The sequence below is a fragment of the Oncorhynchus mykiss genome, chromosome 8, assembly GCF_057628025.1.
Source record: "Oncorhynchus mykiss isolate SJ-2025 chromosome 8, ASM5762802v1, whole genome shotgun sequence".
In the NCBI taxonomy this organism is placed as follows: Eukaryota; Metazoa; Chordata; class Actinopteri; order Salmoniformes; family Salmonidae; genus Oncorhynchus; species Oncorhynchus mykiss.
In genome coordinates, this window is record NC_143029.1 from 2,915,001 (window position 1) to 2,932,500 (window position 17,500).

At 48.9% G+C, this 17,500-nt stretch overlaps 1 protein-coding gene across 4 annotated transcripts in view; it reads right to left on the minus strand.

The window, feature by feature from the left end:
• Window positions 1-17,500, minus strand: part of LOC110516791 (transcriptional activator Myb) — a 57,547-nt gene that overhangs the window by 21,566 nt on the left and 18,481 nt on the right. For 2 of the 4 annotated variants that reach the window (XM_090183073.1, XM_090183072.1), the window contains exons 5-7: window positions 12,994-13,214; window positions 12,023-12,224; window positions 11,828-11,896 (exon numbers count right to left, since the gene is read on the minus strand). In XM_090183073.1, coding sequence (XP_090039199.1) covers window positions 11,828-11,896; window positions 12,023-12,224; window positions 12,994-13,214 — 492 coding nt within the window. The remainder of the gene's footprint in view (window positions 1-11,827; window positions 11,897-12,022; window positions 12,225-12,993; window positions 13,215-17,500) is intronic. The other 2 variants (XM_090183075.1, XM_090183074.1) reach the window with 1 other exon arrangement.

Here is a 17,500-nt window from a genome sequence, read left to right on the forward strand (position 1 = left end):
TGTAGAACTGTAGAGATGTAGAGATGTAGAACTGTAGAACTGTAGAGATGTAGAACTGTAGAACTGTAGAACTGTAGAACAGTAGAGATGTAAAACTGTAAAGATGTAGAACTGTAGAGATGTAGAACTGTAGAACAGTAGAACTGTAGAGATGTAGAACTGTAGAACTGTAGAATTGTAGAACAGTAGAGATGTAGAACTGTAGAACTGTAGAGATGTAGAACTGTAGAACTGTAGAGATGTAGAACTGTAGAACTGTAGAACTGTAGAGATGTAGAACTGTATAGATGTAGAACTGTAGAACTGTAGAACTGTAGAACAGTAGAGATGTAGAACTGTAGAACTGTAGAACTGTAGAACAGTAGAGATGTAGAACTGTAGAACAGTAGAGATGTAGAACTGTAGAGCTGTAGAACTGTAGAACAGTAGAGATGTAGAACTGTAGAGATGTAGAACTATAGAACAGTAGAGATGTAGAACTGTAGAGATGTAGAGATGTAGAACTGTAGAGATGTAGAACTGTAGAGATGTAGAACTGTAGAACTGTAGAGATGTAGAACTGTAGAACTGTAGAGATGTAGAACTGTAGAACTGTAGAGATGTAGAACTGTAGAGAAGTAGAACTGTAGAACTGTAGAACTGTAGAGATGTAGAACTGTAGAACTGTAGAGATGTAGAACTGTAGAACTGTAGAGATGTATAACTGTAGAGCTGTAGCGATGTAGAACTGTAGAACTGTAGCGATGTAGAACTGTAGAGATGTAGAACAGTAGAACTGTAGAGATGTAGAGCTGTAGAACTGTAGAACTGTAGAGATGTAGAGATGTAGAACTGTAGAGATGTAGAGATGTAGAACTGTAGAACTGTAGAGATGTAGAACTATAGAACAGTAGAGATGTAGAACTGTAGAGATGTAGAGATGTAGAACTGTAGAGATGTAGAACTGTAGAGCTGTAGAGATGTAGAACTGTAGAACTGTAGAGATGTAGAACTGTAGAACTATAGAACAGTAGAACTGTAGAGCTGTAGAGATGTAGAACTGTAGAGATGTAGAACTGTAGAACTGTAGAACTGTAGAGATGTAGAACTGTAGAACTGTAGAACTGTAGAACTGTAGAGATGTAGAACTGTAGAGATGTAGAACTGTAGAACTGTAGAACTGTAGAGATGTAGAACTGTAGAGATGTAGAACTGTAGAACTGTAGAACTGTAGAGATGTAGAACTGTAGAACTGTAGAGATGTAGAACTGTAGAACTGTAGAGATGTAGAACTGTGGAGCTGTAGCGATGTAGAACTGTAGAACTGTAGCGATGTAGAACTGTAGAGATGTAGAACAGTAGAACTGTAGAGATGTAGAGCTGTAGAACTGTAGAACTGTAGAGATGTAGAGATGTAGAACTGTAGAGATGTAGAACTGTATAACTGTCGAGATGTAGAACTGTAGAACTGTAGAGATGTAGAACTGTAGAGCTGTAGAACTGTAGAACTGTAGAGATGTAGAACTGTAGAGATGTAGAACTGTAGTAGAACTGTAGAACTGTAGAGCTGTAGAACTGTAGAGATATAGAGATGTAGAACTGTAGAGATGTAGAACTGTAGAGATATAGAAATGTAGAACTGTAGAACTGTAGAGATGTAGAACTGTAGAACTGTAAAACAGTAGAGATGTAGAGCTGTAGAGATGTAGAACTGTAGAACTGTAGAGATGTAGAACTGTAGAGAAATAGAGATATAGAACTGTAGAACAGTAGAGATGTAGAACTGTAGAGATGTAGAACTGTAGAGATGTAGAACTGTAGAGATATAGAGATATAGAACTGTAGAAATGTAGAACTGTTGAACTGTAGAACTGTAGAACAGTAGAACTGTAGAACAGTAGAGATGTAGAACAGTAGAGATGTAGAACTGTAGAGATGTAGAACTGTAGAACAGTAGAGATGTAGAACTGTAGAGATGTAGAACTGTAGAGATGTAGAACTGTAGAGATATAGAGATATAGAACTGTAGAACAGTAGAGATGTAGAACTGTAGAGATGTAGAACAGTAGAACTGTAGAGATGTAGAACATTAGAACTGTAGAACTGTAGAGATGTAGAACTGTAGAACTGTAAAACAGTAGAGATGTAGAGCTGTAGAGATGTAGAACTGTAGAACTGTAGAACTGTAGAGATGTAGAACAGTAGAACTGTAGAACTGTAGAGATGTAGAACTGTAGAGATGTAGAACAGTAGAACTGTAGAACTGTAGAGATGTAGAACTGTAGAGATGTAGAACTGTAGAACTGTAGAGATGTAGAACAGTAGAACTGTAGAACTGTAGAGATGTAGAACTGTAGAACTGTAGAACTGTAGAGATGTAGAACTGTAGAACTGTAGAACTGTAGAGATGTAGAACAGTAGAACTGTAGAACAGTAGAGATGTAGAACTGTAGAGATGTAGAACTGTAGAACTGTAGAACTGTAGAGATGTAGAACAGTAGAACTGTAGAACAGTAGAGATGTAGAACTGTAGAGATGTAGAACTGTAGAACAGTAAAACTGTAGAGATGTAGAACTGTAGAGACGTAGAACAGTAGAGATGTAGAACTGTAGAGATGTAGAACTGTAGAGATGTAGAATTTTGATATGTGGGTTACCACAACGGAGTGAAAACGCAACACTGTTTTGTCAGTCACTCATCAATTACCACTTCACAGGCGCTAGAATGAACAGCTACTGTTATATAGGCTCCTGACCAACAGGCTGTTATTTTGTGTGATTTATTGAGCTGATCTTAACTTTTTTTTGTACATAATGTTTCCACCATTGTTTCCTATGTCGAAACAGCTTCTGGACATCAGAACAGCAAGATTTTCTACTTCAACGAGACAGAGAAGCGGGACATACTGCTCACCACGGACCAGGACCTGAGGCTCAGAAGAGAAAGAGACGACGCAAGAAAGGCCGACGTGGGGAACGCTGATGAAACTACGTCGGCAAGTAAATACCCTTCGTTCTATTAGCAAACGTACAATCACTGGAGAATAAACTGGATGAGCTCCGTTAGAGACTATCCAGCAATCACTGGAGAATAAACTGGATGAGCTCCGTTAGAGACTATCCTATCAATCACTGGAGAACAACCTGGATGAGCTCCGTTAGAGACTATCCAGCAATCACTGGAGAATAAACTGGATGAGCTTCGTTAGAGACTATCCTATCAATCACTGGAGAACAACCTGGATGAGCTCCGTTAGAGACTATCCTATCAATCACTGGAGAACAAACTGGATGAGCTCCGTTAGAGACTATCCTATCAATCACTGGAGAACAAACTGGATGAGCTCTGTTAGAGACTATCCTATCAATCACTGGAGAACAACCTGGATGAGCTCCGTTAGAGACTATCCTATCAATCACTGGAGAATAAACTGGATGAGCTCCGTTAGAGACTATCCTATCAATCACTGGAGAACAAACTGGATGAGCTCCAATAGAGACTATCCTATCAATCACTGGAGAACAACCTGGATGAGCTCCGTTAGAGACTATCCTATCAACGGGACCTGAAGAACTGTAATATTCTATATTTCTTGGAGATGGATAATATACTGTCCATCTAGCTGGTTTTTATATCAGCAGGACAGAACAGCAGTTTCAGGTAAGCTCAAGGGGGGGACAACAGCTGGTGCCCAATTTCTAAAATTAAGGAAGTCTGGAGGTTCTGCTCACCTGAGTTAAAATACCTCATGATAAGTTGTAGACCACACTATTTAACAACAGAGTTTTCCATGGATTACAGGCAACATCCGCAATGAGCTAAAGGCTAGAGCTGCCGCTTTCAAGGAGAGGGACACTAATCCGGACTCTTATAAGAAATCCCGCCACGACCTCTGATAAACCATCAAACAGGCAAAGCGTAAATACAAGACTAAGATTGTATCGTACTAAGCGGGTTTTGGCGCTCGTCAGATGTGGCAGGGCTTGAAAACTATCACGGAATACAAAGGTAAACCCAGCCGCGAGCTGCCCAGTGACGCGAGCCTACCAGACGAGCTAAATGCCTTCTATGCTCACTTCGAGGCAAGCAACACTGAGCCATGCATGAGAGCACCAGCTATTCCGGACAATTGTGTGATCTCACTCTCCATAGCCGAGAGTGAGTAAGACCTTTAAACATGTTAACATTCACAAAGCCACAGGGCCAGATGGATTTACAGGACGCGTACTCAAGAGATGGTAACCTGTCTACAACACAACAGCCATGGTAACCTGTCTATAACACAACAGTGGTAGGCCTGATCACTGACGACGATGAGGCAGCCTATAGAGAGGAGGTCAGAGAACTGGCAGTGTGGTGTCAGGACTGCAGCCTCTCCCTCAACATCAGCAAGACAAAAGAGCTGATCCTGGACTACAGTCGACGAGGCTGTAGTCAGAGTGGGTCGAGAGCTTCACGTTCCTCTGTGTCCACATCACTAAGAATATATCATGGTCCACACACACCAACACAGAAGAAGGAATGATAATGCCTCTTTCCTCTCAGAAGGCTAAAAAGATTTGGCCCTCAGATCCTCAAAAAGTTGAGAGCATCTTGACTGGCTGCATTACTGCTCTCTCTGTTCTCTCTGTTCTCTCTGTTCTCTCTGCTCTCTCTGTTCTCTCTGCTCTCTCTGTTCTCTCTGCTCTCTCTGTTCTCTCTGTTCCCTCTGCCCTCTCTGTTCTCTCTACTCTCTCTTGTCTCTCTGTTCTCTCTGCTCTCTCTGTTCTCTCTGTTCTCTCTGCTCTCTCTGCTCTCTCTGTTCTCTCTGTTCTCTCTGCTCTCTCTGCTCTCTCTGCTCTCTCTGTTCTCTCTGTTCTCTTTTATACATGATCCACTTTTCATTTCCACGAAGGCAGGGCCCCAGGTGAGTCGGCACCAGGCTCACCCAGAGCCCTCTGTTGCTCACATGTTTTTGAGCCATGTTTTTGTTTATTAATTTTCCTGAGTTTTCCCCGACTTCCCAGCATAAGGCGCTCATAGATTCAGGCGCAGCTGGGAATTTTATTGATAGAGTGTTCGCCCATAGTTTAGGGATCCCCATTGTTCCCGTGGATATGCCCTTCCCTGTGCACGCCCTAGATAGTCGACCATTAGGGTCAGGGCTGATTAGGGAGGCCACCGCTCCACTGGGCATGGTTATGCAGGAGGGTCACAAGGAGAGAATCAGTCTCTTTCTTATTGATTCTCCTGTGTTTATCGTGGTGCTGGGCATACCCTGGTTGGCCTGTCATGACCCCACTATTTCGTGGCAACAGAGGGCTCTCACAGGGTCATGAAAGTGCTCGGGGAGGTGTTTAGGGGTTTCCGTCGGTGCTACTATGGTGGAAAGTCCAGACCAGGTCTCCACCGTGCGCATCCCCCCGTGCATTCGGCCCTCCACTTCACCTACCTCCTCAAGTTTATTTTTTGTGAAGAAGAAAGATGGAGGTCTGCTCCCGTGTATTGACTATCGAGGGATCAATCAGATCACTGTGAGGTACAGCTACCCGCTGCCTCTCATAGCCAGTGCGATTGAGTCAATGCACAGGGTGCTTCTTCGAAAAATTGGATCTCGGGAGAGCTTACAACCTGGTGCGTAGCTGGGAGGGGGACGAGTGGAATACGGCATTTAGTACCACCTCAGGGCGTTATGAGTACCTTGTCATACCTTGTCATTGATGAATGCTCCATCAATCTTCCAGTCCTTTGTTGACAAGATTTTCCAGGACCTGCACAGGCAGGATGTAGTGGTGTATATTGATGACATTCTGATATACTTGGCTACACGCGCCGAGCATGTGTCCCTGGTGCGCAGCGTGCTTGGTCGACTGTTGGAACATGACCTGTACGTCAAGGCTGAGAAATGTCTGTTCTTCCAACTGTCCGTCTCCTTCCTAGGGTACCGCATTTCCACTTCAGAGGTAGAGCTGGAGAATGACTGCATTACAGCCGTGCATAATTGGCAGACTCCCACCACAGTAAAGAAAGTGCAGCGGTTTCTAGGGTTTGCCGGAGGTTATCCAGGGTTTTGGTCAGGTAGCGGCTCCCATTACCTCACTGCTGAAGGGGGGACCGGTGCGTTTGCAGTGGTCGGCTGTGGCGGACAGGGCTTTTGGTCAGCTGAGAGCTCTGTTTACCTCGGTTCCCGTGCTGGCTCATCCTGATCCCTCTTGGCGTTCATAGTAGAGGTGGACGCGTCCGAGGTTGGGATAGGAGCCGTGCTCTCTCAGCGCTTGGGTACGCCACCAAAGCTCCGCCCCTGTGCCTTCATTTCGAAGAAGCTCAGCCCGGCGGAGCGAAACTATGACTTAGGGGACCTGGAGTTGTTGGCTGTCGTCAAGGCTTTGAAGGCGTGGAGATATTGGCTTGAGGGGGCTTAAACACCCTTTTCCCATCTGGACGGACCACCGCAATCTGGAGTACATCCGGGCGGTGAGGAGACTGAACCCTCATCAGGCAAGGTGGGCTTTACCCTTTTTGTTTTCACTCTGTCCTACAGGTTCCCAGAACGGTGTATGACCCAGAGGAGCAGTCCATGGATCCCTCTCCCATACTCCCGGCTTCTTGCCTGGTGGCACCGGTGGGATGGGAGGTGGACCCGGACATCGAGCAGGCGTTACATATAGCCCACTCCTCTCCAGTGTCCAGCTGGGCGTCTGTACGTTCCCTCTGCTGTCCGCGACCGGTTGATCTATTGGGTCCACACGTCACCCTCCTCTGGTCATCCTGGCATCGGTCGGACGGTGCGTTGCCTTAGTGGGAAGTACTGGTGGTCCACCTTGGCTAAGGACGTGAGGGTTTATGTTTCCTCCTGCTCGGTGTGCACCCATTGCAAGGCTCCCAGGCACCTGCCCAGAGGGAAGTTACAACCCCTTACCCGTTCCACAACGGCCGTGGTCGCACCTGTCGGTGGACTTCCTGACAGATCTTCCTCCTGTACAGGGCAACACCACGATCCTGGTCGTTGTGGATCGGTTCTCTAAGTCCTGCAGTCTCCTCCCTTTACCCAGTCTCCCTACGGCCCTACCGACTGCGGAGGCCCTGTTCACACACGTCTTCCGGCACTACGGGGTGCCTGAGGACATAGTATCTGATCGAGGTCCCCAGTTCACGTCAAGGGTCTGGAGGGCGTTCATGGAAAGTCTCGGGGTCTTGGTCAGCCTTACCTCAGGTTTTCACCCCGAGAGTAAAGGGCAGGTGGAGAGAGTAAACCAGGATGTGGGTAGGTTTCTGCGGTCTTATTGCCAGGACTGGCCGGGGGAGTGGGCGGCGTTCATACCCTGGGCAGAGATGGCCCAGAACTCGCTCCACCACTCTTCTACCAACCTCTCCCCTTTCCAATGCATACTGGGGTACCAGCCGGTTCTGGCGCCGTGGCATCAGAGCCAGATCGAGGCTCCTACGGTGGACGACTGGTTTAAGCGCTCGGAGGAGACTTGGGACGCCGCTCATGTGCACCTTCAGCGGGCCGTGAGGCGTCAGAAAGCCAGCGCAGACCGCCACCGCAGTGAGGCCCCGGTGTTTGCACCGTGGGACCAGGTCTGACTCCAAACCTACCCCTCCACCTGCCCTGCCGGAAGCTGGGTGCTCGGTTTGTGGGGCCATTCAAAGTCCTGAGGAGAGTGGACGAGGTTTGTTACAGTTTACAGCTTCTCCCAGATTACCGTATTAACTCCTCGTTCCATGTGTCTCTCCTCAGGCCGGTGGTAGCTGGTCCACTCCAGGAGTTTTTATTTTATTTTATTTTACCTTTATTTAACCAGGCAAGTCAGTTAAGAACAAATTCTTATTTTCAATGACGGCCTAGGAACAGTGGGTTAACTGCCTGTTCAGGGGCAGAACGACAGATTTGTACCTTGTCAGCTCGGGGATTTGCAACCTTCCGGTTACTAGCCCAATGCTCTAACCACTAGGCTACCCTGCCGCCCCGAGTATTAACTCCTCGTTCCATGTGTCTCTCTTCAGGCCGGTGGTAGCTGGTCCACTCCAGGAGTATTATCTCCTCGTTCCATGTGTCTCTCTTCAGGCCGGTGGTAGCTGGTCCACTCCAGGAGTATTAACTCCTCGTTCCATGTGTCTCTCTTCAGGCCGGTGGTAGCTGGTCCACTCCAGGAGTCTAAGGTTGTGTCTGACGGTTGGTACCGGGTTTTGTTTTTACGCCCGTTTATTTTGTGGTACCGGTATTTTTCCAGCACCATAGTATGGTATTTATCCAGCACCATAGTATGGTGTTTATCCAGCACCATAGTATGGTGTTTTTCCAGCACCCTAGTATGGTAATTTTCCAGCACCATAGTATGGTGTTTTTCCAGCACCATAGTATGGTGTTTTTCCATCACCATAGTATGGTGTTTATCCAGCACCATAGTATGGTGTCTATCCAGCACCATAGTATGGTGTTTATCTTGTATTAAATACCTTGCCCACGCATCTCAGCTCTCCTGCGCCTGACTCCTTTCACCAGTTACCCACAGCCTTGACAGTTAGTCTACATGTGAGAAATAAAACCTGATTTGATGATTTGAAATCAATCGTGCAATTGAGCGAGGAGATGGAAGCTGCACGTCCTTTTAAAAAACAAACACAGCTCAAAAACCACATGGAATCTGGGAATAATGTGTACATCACTGGTTAGAGGACACATTTGGAGAAGACGGCTAGCTCCATTTTTTTAAGTGTTGCATTTTGATTCAACTAGGTCACCACTATGCTCCACGGAATCTTGGAATAACCTAGGTATGGTTGGTTAGACGAGAACTTGTTGAAGGCTTATATCTATGTTTTGGAATGGAGGCTGTTGAGTTTGGGAGGATGTCATCACGGAAAAGAGAACAAATCACTTTTTCTGTGGTTGGCTGCAATTTAAAATACTAGTTTGGTTGTCAGATCGGTATATTGGTGTGTGGCCAGCCACTTTCACAGCGAGATCACCCAAAATGATTTTACATTTACATTGTCGTCCTTTAGTAGACTCTCTTATCCAGAGCCACTACAGTAGTGAGTCATTTAGCAGACTCTCTTATCCAGAGCCACTACAGTAGTGAGTCATTTAGCAGACTCTCTTATCCAGAGCCACTACAGTAGTGAGTCATTTAGCAGACTCTCTTATCCAGAGCCACTACAGTAGTGAGTCATTTAGCAGACTCTCTGATCCAGAGCCACTACAGTAGTGAGTCATTTAGCAGACTCTCTGATCCAGAGCCACTACAGTAGTGAGTCATTTAGCAGACTCTCTGATCCAGAGCCACTACAGTAGTGAGTCATTTAGCAGACTCTCTGATCCAGAACAGTAGTGAGTCATTTAACAGACTCTCGGATCCAGAGCCACTACAGTAGTGTGTCATTTAACAGACTCTCAGCCACTACAGTAGTGAGTCATTTAACAGACTCTCTGATCCAGAGTCACTACAGTAGTGAGTCATTTAGCACACAGGACAAAACATTAGGAACACCTGCTCTTTCCTAGACACAGACTGACCAGGTGAATCCAGGTGAAAACTATATTCCCTTATTGATGTCACTTGTTAAATCCACTTCAATCAGTGTAGAAGAAGGGGAGGAGACGGGTTAAAGAAGGATTTTAAAGCCTTGAGACAATTGGGACATGGATTGTGTATGTGCTATTCAGAGGGTGAATGGGCAAGACAACAGATTTAAGTGTCTTTAAACGGGGTATGGTAGTAGGTGCCAAGCGCACCAGTTTGTGTCAAGAACTGCAACGCTGCTGGGTTTTTCGCGCTCAAAGTTTCTTGTGTGTATCAAGAATGGTCCACCACCCAGACAACTTGACACAACTGTGGGAAACATTCGAGTCAACATGGACCAGCATCCCTGCGGAACATTTTCCACACCTTGTAGTCCCATGCCCCGACAAATTGAGGACAGAAAGGGGGTGCAACTCAATATGACGAAGGTGTTCCTAATGTTTTGTACACTCAGTGTATTTCTCACTAGTTTAAACATTTAGAGATAAAAAAAAATGCTCTTACGCTCTAGAAATAACAACCCCCCCTAGTGACTGTACAGCAGCACATTCATTTGAGTTCCCTACTATAACAGACTTTTAAAGGTCATTTACTCAATAAAAATCAGGCAGGATGGAACAAATTGGCCACGTCAGCAACCGCCTTCAACATGTGGTACAGCTGCCTGGTGGGAGGTATCCTCGATACAACGCCACTGCACTGGTCAATGGTCATTCGCACCAGCTTGTCGTTACGTTAGCTAATTGGCATGTCGCGGTGACATCCAGAAGGTGACCAATACCACTAGTTATTTCTCCCATTAAAATAAACCTCACTTTCTTTCACAAGTTTTAACTAGAGCCATGCTGCTGCTGTTGCCAGCTAGCCACTATAAAACAGCTAGCTGGGAAGGGCTCATCAGGATGACTGACTGAACGAGCTAGCTGGGAAGGGCTCATCAGGATGACTGACTGAACTAGCTAGCTGGGAAGGGCTCATCAGGACGACTGACTGAACTAGCTAGCTGGGAAGGGCTCATCAGGATGACTGACTGAACTAGCTAGCTGGGAAGGGCTCATCAGGATGACTGACTGAACTAGCTAGCTGGGAAGGGCTCGTCAGGATGACTGACTCAACTAGCTAGCTGGGAAGGGCTCATCAGGATGACTGACTGAACTAGCTAGCTGGGAAGAGCTCATCAGGATGACTGACTGAACTAGCTAGCTGGGAAGGGCTCATCAGGATGACTGACTGAACTAGCTAGCTGGGAAGGGCTCGTCAGGACGACTGACTGAACGAGCTAGCTGGGAAGAGCTCATCAGGATGACTGACTGAACTAGCTAGCTGGGAAGGGCTCGTCAGGACGACTGACTGAACTAGCTAGCTGGGAAGAGCTCATCAGGATGACTGACTGAACTAGCTAGCTGGGAAGGGCTCATCAGGATGACTGACTGAACTAGTTAGCTGGGAAGGGCTCGTCAGGATGACTGACTCAACTAGCTAGCTGGGAAGAGCTCATCAGGATGACTGACTGAACTAGCTAGCTGGGAAGGGCTCATCAGGATGACTGACTGAACTAGTTAGCTGGGAAGTGCTCGTCAGGATGACTGACTCAACTAGCTAGCTGGGAAGAGCTCATCAGGATGACTGACTCAACTAGCTAGCTGGGAAGAGCTCATCAGGATGACTGACGGAACTAGCTAGCTGGGAAGGGCTCATCAGGATGACTGACTGAACTAGCTAGCTGGGAAGGGCTCATCGGGATGACTGACTGAACTAGCTTGCTGGGAAGGGCTCGTCAGGATGACTGACTCAACTAGCTAGCTGAGAAGAGCTCATCAGGATGACTGACTGAACTAGCTAGCTGGGAAGGGCTCATCAGGATGACTGACTGAACTAGCTAGCTGGGAAGGGCTCGTCAGGACGACTGACTGAACTAGCTAGCTGGGAAGGGCTCATCAGGATGACTGACTGAACTAGCTAGCTGGGAAGGGCTCATCAGGATGACTGACTGAACCGAATCAATTCCTCTCCACACTCGACTCTCAGCTGAGCGACATCCGTCATCAATTTGGGCACCAGGCATGTCCGTATTGCCTCTCCCTTGAATCCTGGATTGAATTGAAACCCTTCCCTTAGTTGCTTTGGTGAGTGGCCAACTGAAATCTATCCCTGGGTTGCTGCTGTGGAGTAGTGAGACAGCGTGACCAACTAAAAGTTTTCCCTGGGTTGTGTCGTTGTGTATTGAGGGACAACTAAAAAGGTTTCCCTGGGTTGCTGTGAGGGCCAACTGAAAGCTATCCCTGGGTTGCTGTGAAGGCCAACTAAAAGCTTTCCCTGGGTTGATGCTCTCGTGTCTCACCTGTATAGCAGCTGTTCCGTGCTGTGGAATGTTCAAGATGTTGACGTGCAGCGCTAGGGGAAAGGGAACCTTGGGAACCAATAGAAACAGATCAGACTCCACAAACAGCATATTAGGAGCTGGGAGATAAAACCTATTTTTCGCAGGAGCTTCTATCCAAAGCGACAGAGGGGCGGGGGGGGAGCGTGGACTCACCCTATGGTCCGGAATATAAGGGTAGGTGCCCGTGAGGAGGGAGAGGGGAGGGAGAGGGGAGTGGTGATGGAAGCCCACGTTGTGGTGGTTGGCCTTGGCGTAACCGGGGGCGATGGAGTGGGAGGAGTGCTGAAGGTAACCCTCCTGCTCCACCTTCCTACGCATCGTAGAGTTCCAATGGTTCTTAATGGCATTATCAGTCCTGGGGAGGGAGGGAGCGAGGGAGGGAGGGATAGAGAGAGAGAGAGAGAGAGAGAGAGAGAGAGAGAGAGAGAGAAATTTAGAAAAAGAGAGAGAGAAATTGCACACATTCAGCCATTCTAAAGTTGTTCTTGATAGCAATATACTGTAAGTTCTGAGCAACTACAATCTCTATCTCTCTCTCCTCTCTCCCTCCTCTCTCCCTCTCTCTCTCTCTCTCTCTCTCTCTTCCTCCAATCCCCCACCCCACACCCTTCTTTCTCTCTCTTCGTACCTGCCAGGCAGCAGTTTGGCGATCTCAGCCCAGTGGTTTCCCAGTTTCTCCTCCTCTCTCCTCTCTCCCTCTCTCTCTCTCCCTCCCTCCCTCCGTTCTCCCACCCTCTCTGTACCTGCCAGGCAGGTTTGGCGATCTCGGTCCAGCGGTTGCCTAGTTTCTCCTCCTCTCTCTCTCTCTCTCTCTCTCCCTCCTCTCTCCCTCTCTCCCTCCCTCCCTCCTCTCTCCCTCTCTCTCCGTACCTGCCAGGCAGCAGTTTGGCGATCTCGGCCCAGTGGTTTCCCAGTTTCTCCTCCTCTCTCCCTCCCTCTCTCCTCTCTCTCTCCCTCTCTCTCTCTCCCTCCCTCCCTCCTCTCTCCCTCTCTCTCCGTACCTGCCAGGCAGCAGTTTGGCGATCTCGGCCCAGTGATTTCCCAGTTTCCCCTCCTCTCTCCCTCCCTCCCTCTCTCCTCTCTCTCTCTCCCTCCCTCCCTCCTCTCTCCCACCTTCTCTGTACCTGCCAGGCAGCAGTTTGGCGATCTCGGCCCAGCGGTTGCCCAGTTTCTCGTGGGCCTGGTAGATGATCTGATCCTCTTCCTCGGTCCAGGAAGACTTCTTCACCTCGGGGTTCAGGTGGTTGTGCCAGCGCTCTCTGCACTGCTTCCCTATCCGACCCTTCAGGTGCTTGGCGATTACGGACCAACGCTTGGCTCCATACTTCTGGACTAGTTCAATCACCTGAGGGAGGGTGGAGGAGGGGGAGAGGGAGAGAGGGGAGGGAGTGGGGGGGAGGGAGATAGGGAGAGGGAGAGAGGAGAAGGAGTGGGGGGGAGGAAGTGAAAGGGGGAAAGAGACAATAAAACAGTCTATTAGTCTTTGTCCATTTTCAGGAACCATTCAAAACAATTCTTCTCAGCCCCTCGTTCCCTTAGTCAACCCTATCCCCCCTCCTTGTCTGCTCTTCTCAGCCCCTCGTTCCCTTAGTCAACCCTATCCCCCCTCCTTGTCTGCTCTTCTCAGCCCATCGTTCCCTTAGTCAACCCTATCCCCCCTCCTTGTCTGCTCTTCTCAGCCCCTCGTTCCCTTAGTCAACCCTATCCCCCTCCTTGTCTGCTCTTCTCAGCCCATCGTTCCCTTAGTCAACCCTATCCCCCCTCCTTGTCTGCTCTTCTCAGCCCCTCGTTCCCTTAGTCAACCCTATCCCCCCTCCTTGTCTGCCCTTCTCAGCCCATCGTTCCCTTAGTCAACCCTATCCCCCCTCCTTGTCTGCTCTTCTCAGCCCCTCGTTCCCTTAGTCAACCCTATCCCCCCTCCTTGTCTGCTCTTCTCAGCCCCTCGTTCCCTTAGTCAACCCTATCCCCCCTCCTTGTCTGCTCTTCTCAGCCCCTCGTTCCCTTAGTCAACCCTATCCCCCCTCCTTGTCTGCTCTTCTCAGCCCCTCGTTCCCTTAGTCAACCCTATCCCCCCTCCTTGTCTGCTCTTCTCAGCCCCTCGTTCCCTTAGTCAACCCTATCCCCCCTCCTTGTCTGCTCTTCTCAGCCCCTTGTTCCCTTGGTCAACCCTATCCACATTCCTTGTCTGCTCTTCTCAGCCCCTCGTTCCCTTAGTCAACCCTATCCCCCCTCCTTGTCTGCTCTTCTCAGCCCATCGTTCCCTTAGTCAACCCTATCCCCCCTCCTTGTCTGCTCTTCTCAGCCCCTCGTTCCCTTAGTCAACCCTATCCCCCCTCCTTGTCTGCTCTTCTCAGCCCCTCGTTCCCTTAGTCAACCCTATCCCCCCTCCTTGTCTGCTCTTCTCAGCCCCTTGTTCCCTTAGTCAACCCTATCCCCCCCCTTGTCTGCTCTTCTCAGCCCCTCGTTCCCTTAGTCAACCCTATCCCCCCTCCTTGTCTGCTCTTCTCAGCCCCTCGTTCCCTTAGTCAACCCTATCCCCCCTCCTTGTCTGCTCTTCTCAGCCCCTCGTTCCCTTAGTCAACCCTATCCCCCCTCCTTGTCTGCTCTTCTCAGCCCCTCGTTCCCTTAGTCAACCCTATCCCCCCTCCTTGTCTGCTCTTCTCAGCCCCTCGTTCCCTTAGTCAACCCTATCCCCCCTCCTTGTCTGCTCTTCTCAGCCCCTTGTTCCCTTGGTCAACCCTATCCCCCTTCCTTGTCTGCTCTTCTCAGCCCCTCGTTCCCTTAGTCAACCCTATCCCCCCTCCTTGTCTGCTCTTCTCAGCCCATCGTTCCCTTAGTCAACCCTATCCCCCCTCCTTGTCTGCTCTTCTCAGCCCCTCGTTCCCTTAGTCAACCCTATCCCCCCTCCTTGTCTGCTCTTCTCAGCCCCTCGTTCCCTTAGTCAACCCTATCCCCCCTCCTTGTCTGCTCTTCTCAGCCCCTCGTTCCCTTAGTCAACCCTATCCCCCCTCCTTGTCTGCTCTTCTCAGCCCCTTGTTCCCTTAGTCAACCCTATCCCCCCCCTTGTCTGCTCTTCTCAGCCCCTCGTTCCCTTAGTCAACCCTATCCCCCCTCCTTGTCTGCTCTTCTCAGCCCCTCGTTCCCTTAGTCAACCCTATCCCCCCTCCTTGTCTGCTCTTCTCAGCCCCTCGTTCCCTTAGTCAACCCTATCCCCCCTCCTTGTCTGCTCTTCTCAGCCCCTCGTTCCCTTAGTCAACCCTATCCCCCCTCCTTGTCTGCTCTTCTCAGCCCCTCGTTCCCTTAGTCAACCCTATCCCCCCTCCTTGTCTGCTCTTCTCAGCCCCTCGTTCCCTTAGTCAACCCTATCCCCCCTCCTTGTCTGCTCTTCTCAGCCCCTCGTTCCCTTAGTCAACCCTATCCCCCCTCCTTGTCTGCTCTTCTCAGCCCCTCGTTCCCTTAGTCAACCCTATCCCCCCTCCTTGTCTGCTCTTCTCAGCCCCTCGTTCCCTTGGTCAACCCTATCCCCCCTCCTTGTCTGCTCTTCTCAGCCCCTCGTTCCCTTAGTCAACCCTATCCCCCCTCCTTGTCTGCTCTTCTCAGCCCCTCGTTCCCTTAGTCAACCCTATCCCCCCTCCTTGTCTGCTCTTCTCAGCCCCTCGTTCCCTTAGTCAACCCTATCCCCCCTCCTTGTCTGCTCTTCTCAGCCCCTCGTTCCCTTAGTCAACCCTATGCCCCCTCCTTGTCTGCTCTTCTCAGCCCCTCGTTCCCTTAGTCAACCCTATGCCCCCTCCTTGTCTGCTCTTCTCAGCCCCTCGTTCCCTTAGTCAACCCTATGCCCCCTCCTTGTCTGCTCTTCTCAGCCCCTCGTTCCCTTAGTCAACCCTATCCCCCCTCCTTGTCTGCTCTTCTCAGCCCCTCGTTCCCTTAGTCAACCCTATCCCCCCTCCTTGTCTGCTCTTCTCAGCCCCTCGTTCCCTTAGTCAACCCTATCCCCCCTCCTTGTCTGCTCTTCTCAGCCCCTCGTTCCCTTAGTCAACCCTATCCCCCCTCCTTGTCTGCTCTTCTCAGCCCCTCGTTCCCTTAGTCAACCCTATCCCCCCTCCTTGTCTGCTCTTCTCAGCCCCTCGTTCCCTTTGTCAACCCTATCCCCCCTCCTTGTCTGCTCTTCTCAGCCCTTCGTTCCCTTAGTCAACCCTATCCCCCCTCCTTGTCTGCTCTTCTCAGCCCCTCGTTCCCTTAGTCAACCCTATCCCCCCTCCTTGTCTGCTCTTCTCAGCCCCTCGTTCCCTTAGTCAACCATATCCCCCCTCCTTGTCTGCTCTTCTCAGCCCCTCGTTCCCTTAGTCAACCCTATCCCCCCTCCTTGTCTGCTCTTCTCAGCCCCTCGTTCCCTTAGTCAACCCTATCCCCCCTCCTTGTCTGCTCTTCTCAGCCCCTCGTTCCCTTAGTCAACCCTATCCCCCCTCCTTGTCTGCTCTTCTCAGCCCCTCGTTCCCTTAGTCAACCCTATCCCCCCTCCTTGTCTGCTCTTCTCAGCCCCTCGTTCCCTTAGTCAACCCTATCCCCCCTCCTTGTCTGCTCTTCTCAGCCCCTCGTTCCCTTAGTCAACCCTATCCCCCCTCCTTGTCTGCTTCTTCTCCCTCTCTCCCTTTTGAAATCCCTTGCTAGTGTTATGGAGGGAGTTTCCACCGTTAGCCTCTTTGCTAATCATTACCTCCTAGCTTCTGGAAGTGTGTGTGTGTGTGTGTGTGTGTGTGTGTGTGTGTGTGTGTGTGTGTGTGTGTGTGTGTGTGTGTGTGTGTGTGTGTGTGTGTGTGTGTGTGTGTGTGTGTGTGTGTGTGCGCAGAAGTAGAACTGTAGAACTGTCACTTTCAGCTAATAATATGCAGTGACAAGTTATCTACTCAGTGCAGGTCAACAACACTTCTCAGTCAAACACTTAGCTGTCTGAGTTAGCACCAATATAATAGAACCCAGGTCTCATGCTCTGGCCAAAAGTAGTGCACTATATAGGGGAAAGGGTTTTGGATATAGACCTATGGAGATCTGTTATGGCTCCAATCGTAGTAAATATGTTTTTGTTCTTAACTGACTTGCCTAGTTAAATAAAGGTTCAATTAAAAAAAAATGGTTCTAGAAGAGTTCTCTTAATGTAAGGTTCTAAAAGGGTTCTGTAAAGTTCAGTAAGGTTCTAAAAGGGTTATTTAAAGTTCAGTAAGGTTCTGAAAGTGTTCTATATGTTCTGTAAGATTCTAAAATTGTTCTTTAATGTTCGGTAAGGTTCTGAAAGTGTTCTATATGTTCTGTAAGATTCTAAAAGGGTTCTGTAAAGTTAGGTAAGGTTCTGAAAGTGTTCTATATGTTCCGTAAGGTTCTGAAAGTGTTCTGTAATGTTCGGTAAGGTTCTGAAAGGGTTCTTTAAAGTTCGGTAAGGTTCTGAAATTGTTTTTTATGTTCTGTAAGATTCTAAAAGGGTTCTGTAAAGTTAGGTAAGGTTCTGAAAGTGTTCTATATGTTCTGTAAGGTTCTGAAAGTGTTCTATATGTTCCGTAAGATTCTAAAAGGGTTCTGTAATGTTAGGTACGGTTCTGAAAGGGTTCTGTAATGTTCGGTAAGATTCTAAAAGGGTTC